At 34.0% G+C, this 5306-nt stretch overlaps 1 protein-coding gene across 7 annotated transcripts; it reads right to left on the bottom strand.

Annotated features, from left to right (window-relative positions):
* Positions 1-795: 795 nt before the first annotated feature.
* Positions 796-4453, bottom strand: LOC111392528 (probable ribose-5-phosphate isomerase 4, chloroplastic). Of its 7 annotated transcripts, none has more exons than XM_023017889.1 (9): positions 4240-4453; positions 3974-4101; positions 3261-3414; positions 3066-3170; positions 2706-2801; positions 2563-2619; positions 1401-1518; positions 1242-1308; positions 796-1043 (listed from the first exon to the last, which is right to left on the bottom strand). In XM_023017889.1, the coding sequence occupies exons 1-9, from the start codon at positions 4390-4392 to the stop codon at positions 1028-1030; spliced, it is 894 nt and encodes a 297-aa protein (XP_022873657.1). In that variant the 5' UTR covers positions 4393-4453; the 3' UTR covers positions 796-1027. The 7 variants fall into 7 exon arrangements, 6 of the variants coding, with proteins under 6 accessions (XP_022873657.1, XP_022873655.1, XP_022873656.1 ...); XM_023017887.1 differs by having other exon boundaries at positions 796-1024; XM_023017888.1 differs by having other exon boundaries at positions 796-1024; positions 3261-3411.
* Positions 4454-5306: the final 853 nt, after the last annotated feature.

Genomic DNA, 5306 nt, shown 5'->3' with positions numbered 1-5306 from the left:
TTTCACACCCACGAAAGGATTGAATAATTTGGTCGCTCATTTTTATTGATCTACCTATCAACATCTCCCTTCAACCCACACTTACTATTATGATTTGATCAACGGTTATGTAGTAAAAATTCAAATGCTTAGTCTTTGTGGAAGTTCAACTAATCAAACAATGGCACTCAAAATAAATTAGTTGGGTCACAACTTGTTAACTATTGCGAGTTATGACCTGATATATACAAATAGATGTTAAGGGAATTTCATTTTTCTTTTTCTTTTTAATCGATAAATGCAAATTTTATTGATCAAAATTCATGTACAAGTACATCAAGTATACCCGGGCTAACTGGAAGCCAAAGATGCACATACAACTAGCATCTAATGACCCAATGCTAGAGAACCAAAGTGAATCAAAACATGAAAATTTAATATAAACATGACTTTATATACGTATATTTTGATCCGTCTCACAATACCATTGGTCCTCTTCTTTTAACTAAATTATGTCCATTTGACTTTGCTTCTACCTCTATTCCCACCAAACATCAAATTTTCAGCAGTATCTTCATCTCATAAAATGCACCAAAATTTGAGTAGGGAAGAAGTTCTTTCAAAATTTCTATCTCGTATCAACAATTTTTATTTGCTCCGAGTTGTTCAAGAATAGCGACGTTGAATTCATCGATCCTTTGATTCAGTATTGCTAATATTAGGATTAGTCAATTTCATTTCTAGATAGGGGCAAAAATGAGATAACTCAATAATAGAGAACTAAAATGACATGGTAGAACCGTATAAGTCACCAAATCAAATGAAGAACCAATTTTCTTTGTGATAAACAAATCTGAATAATGTTCTCATCTTTTATGCTACAAAAAACATATCAATATTTAACATACTTACTTCAAGCAGTAATGCAAATATTATTCAGTAATCTCTAATTAGAAGGTTCTATGATTAAACTCTGCTCCCATCGATCTTTAGTATATTATCAACAATTTGCAGCCCATCTTCTGTGGCAATCACTGCTGTGCACCTGTCATTCAGCCCGCAACCTTTGAACACACATTTAAATTATTTCCATGATGAAAATTCTTGGCTAATGGAGAACAAAAGCGAGTTTAATAAGAAACACGATACTATTAGGATCGGCTACTTAAAATATTGATTTTAAGGCGTGAATAAACCAAAATTAACATGAGCAACGTCAATAAAATAGATAAAATAGAAAAAGGTAAGTATAAGGAACTGACGGTATCCTGGAAATAACCCCGTGCTCTACAACACCATCAACTTGATCCAAACTATCGGCTACTTCAGCTGCAAGAAAATCAGTACCAGCCTAAGAAAAGATTGTCTGAAGTAGAGAAAAACTGAAAAATACACTTGTATATCGAAATGTATAATTGTACCGAGGCTTATTATTGGAGATGTAAAAATTACATTGAGAACATTATGCCCTTCTTTAGTGACTAGAGGGAAATCACCCCCTAATGGACCTGCATACCCTACAGATGGTCTCCTCCAAACCTTATTAAAATTAAAAGAAAAAAAAAATTATGAAATTTTGTCCTCCATGTCAATAATAGTTGTCTAACTCCATAAGTTAAACATAACACATAACTAATGCAATGCGAAATGGGTAACCAAATACTTAAACCCGATCTAGACTATGATAGGCCTCCATTTCTAGAAGAGCCCGGAAGAATTGAGAAGAATATACATCCACAGAATTCTGTTATGGCAACCTGTAGAGTAGTGGGGGAGGAATTGAGTGAGTGAAAGTGAGGCCTAGGAAGATTTTTGCTTATACATATTCCATTCTTTGCTTTTCCCTGTTAGAACCTTAACAGACTATAACTAAGACTAGAGAAGTTGCAGTTCTCAATAGACCCTTCATTCTGAGATATCCAAAAAACTAGTCCAGGCCTCGGTCCATAATAATCTATCCCATCACTTCCTGCCCTCCAATTTAGTGTTTCTGTTGATCCTATAATTCTGATTTTTTTCAGATTCTTTCCAGGAAGCATGAAAGGAAGTACTACTACATGACCAAACCTCATTTTAACTGGGCCTATCTATAATGTAACTAAATCCTTTCTGCTAAAAATAACAAAAGAAATGAGATGTGATGATTGACAATGAACAACAGGAAGTTTATAATTATTAACCTAGAATTAACAGGATTAAAAAATCTATAACCTAAACTGCTAATCACAAGCTTGCTAGGCATGGAATAACTTATTATATATCTCCACATCACCATCTCTGTGGTAGACTCAATGATCTTTACTGAAAATGAATTAGCTATAACATTTTTTTGGGTTCGGCGCTGGGAACTAGGGAAAATTTGAGAGCACAAGATCTAACATTCCAGTAATTTTCTAATTGTAAATCCAATGGTTTACAATTTTAACGGGGACCTAGGTGCTAAAACGATGCACTAAAATTATCTTGTAAATTTCAAGCCATATTATTGAAGAAGTTCAAGTTTTACAAAATCTAGAGGAGAGTGTAAAGCAAAGAAATCTTCAAATTAATCACATAGCAATTCTCTGTCTTGTATGAGAATACCTCGGCATCACCAAGGAACAGGTCATCAATTTCTTCAGCAGTTTCCAACCAGTTGATCTGCAATACAAAAGAAAAATGTTTGAAAGAAATGTCCCATCATAACACAAGACAATAACTTGCGTACTTCTTGTGCTTGAGCTTACGGATCTGATTAGAACAGGTATTGATCCATCTACAGCTCCTTGATACTGTTTTCCTGTGACAATGAGAACAAGTTTCCCAGCCGACTTAAGAACAGTCTGCACCAGAATTAACGAGTGTAGCTGAACAATAATCATAATTTGAAAGGAATCTATGCAAGATAAGGAGAATATTGTAACATGGCATATCCAAGGCATATTTAGTTAAGATGATCCGAAACAAAAATACTATAAGAAAAGTCATTTTAGTGTTTCACTACACACACAGTTATCCATAGTAATGTTAGAATCTATATTTTGTGGTTTTCCTCTCTGAAATAAGAATTGAAATTGTACTGATTGAAGGATGCACTTTTGAGTGACCTTTTCTTGAATTAATGACTCGCCGCCCTCCATTGTCTGACGCCCAATGACTGCTGCAAGTGTTTCTTCTTCTATAACGTCAGCATCATTGAATGCTAAATCAATCTAAAACATGGCAAAGCAGAATGTGGTAAAGCACAATCCAAGCTGATCTACAGTATAAAATGAAAAGAGCCATCCAATAATATCATTCACCATAACTAAAACTGAACAATGCAATTGAGTACAATACAACAAAATAAAATGTGCACACTTTAGAGCTGTCTCCATATTGATCCAATGGGATTCCGACCTTTGCAGCTTCACTTGCACTACCAACAGATCTGCACCACAGTGTTGCTGATTACTCCTAATGGAAAAATGAAACAGAAACTGTAAGTGCTAACCAAAACAACATCATTGCAAGCACAATGCTCATCAAACTTGCACCTTGAGTTTGGACGTTGGCAAAACTCAAATGCATGCTCTAAAAGTGGTATGTCTACTCAGTTTAACTTTTCTATAAGCTATTAATACACTGGAGTACTTTGAAATACTGACACTAGATGAAATATCTTATGCAACCAGTGAATCAATTAATGTCATCATCCCAGACCACAATAATTGAGACAAAATTCCACTATATAATAAAGCGCTATACTTTGTTCTCTAAAACCTTGAAACTCCTATCATAAATCTGTGAAAAAATTGAAGATTTCGACTAGGCATAAAACGTTTGCCATGCCAATATTGTCCAGCTCATTTTGTCTGAAAAAAAATGGCATTCCCCGCATTCAGTCGGTTTAGTCAAGTTAATATTTTTTAACTCTTGATTTCTCGAGAAATAAATTCTTGCCAAACAAACAGACCTTAAATTAGAGACTTTAACTTATCATGATCCTTACACAAAATCGAGGATTTTGACTTACGTAGGAATTCCAACAATATCTTTAATCAGACCGGAACGAAGCTGGCGCCCCAAATACTGTATGGCTAGACCAGAAGCACGGCCAGACCCCAGTCCAATCACCATTCCATTTTCGACATACGAATCCACCTTTGAAATACAATTAAAAATCAAAGCTTAATTACCCAAAAAAATAGACATACAGTTAAGCAACAATGCCTTCAAAAAAAAATAATAATAATAATAATAATATATAAATAAAAACTTTAGTAGCATAGAAATGATTACGGTGTATTTGGCTGCTTGGAGGAGGGTGGAATCGTCAAGGAGGCTGTTGCAAGTTACCAGGGGAAGCGCATTAGGTCTTCTTATTGTTGAATGTCGGTTTAATTTGACGAGCGAGAGAGAATGAATCGATGAAAATGATGATGTTAGTGCCATTGTCACAGAAAATTTTTCGGCCTTTTTTCTAGATTATATACTGTCGTTTCAGGGGTTTATAAACTTGAAATGAAAGGATAAGAGGACGGTCCCTCTACGGTTTCATATATTTTGGGTAGATTTTCATCCGTGGTCACTGAACTTGTTTAAAAAATTTAATTGAGTCACTGAACAAATGATTTTAGTTTTTGGAATCATGATCAACTTTTAAATAATTTGCGAAAACGATATTGAAACCCATAAATGATATGTGTTGTATTAGCTCTTTTTAATGAATACCATAACTTTGGATAAGAGATGGAAACATGCATTCATGGTTTTTATAGTTCATTTGCAAATCACTATGAATCTAGTGTGCTTTATATAATGTATTTCTTAAAGATATAGTGAGTTCTTATCAAAAATTAGATTTCGTTTTACTCAAAAAAGACTATCAAATAAGTTAGAGAATTTAACCAGCAATATGGGTAATAAACTTTAACAATACGTTGAGAAGAAATTAAATTAGATTATATGTGTTGAAGTAGGATGCTCTAGTGTTCTAAATGTATTGATTTATCTAAGTTGCTTATTTATTTAAAATTATCTTATTCAACCTCTACAAATCAATTTCATCAACTAAAGTTATGATACTATCCTCGTTCGCCTTATTGCATGTTTAACATTTACACTTGCAATTGTACCCAACGATCTTTATTTGTACAAATATGAGTCCAATGATTTCAAATTGGTGTCACATAGGTGATAGGTTCGTCCAGCCAGTTTACTTGCCCAAGTCGAGTTGCGGTTTATAGATGGATGAGCTCAACTCAACCGTTGAGTCCACCCAAATCCAAATCAATATATTTTAGTGGAAATTAAATCTACCTAGACATTTCAACTTCACAATTCAAAATCAAGATTTACAAATTTTT

The sequence above is a fragment of the Olea europaea genome, unplaced genomic scaffold, assembly GCF_002742605.1.
Source record: "Olea europaea var. sylvestris unplaced genomic scaffold, O_europaea_v1 scaffold9377, whole genome shotgun sequence".
Classification (NCBI taxonomy): domain Eukaryota; kingdom Viridiplantae; phylum Streptophyta; class Magnoliopsida; order Lamiales; family Oleaceae; genus Olea; species Olea europaea.
Note: the sequence above shows the minus strand (reverse complement) of the source record. Positions and strands in the feature narration are given on the sequence as shown.

Bases quoted from the DNA above. Each gene is read 5' to 3' on its own strand.
- LOC111392528 (XM_023017887.1), bottom strand. From the start codon at position 4,392: ATGGCACTAACATCATCATTTTCATCGATTCATTCTCTCTCGCTCGTC. The intron at 3,415-3,973 runs GTAAGTCAAAAT...TTTTTCCATTAG, and splicing joins GATATTGTTGGAATTCCTAC to GAGTAATCAGCAACACTGTG. The intron at 2,802-3,065 runs GTCACTCAAAAG...ATTCTGGTGCAG, and splicing joins AGTCATTAATTCAAGAAAAG to ACTGTTCTTAAGTCGGCTGG.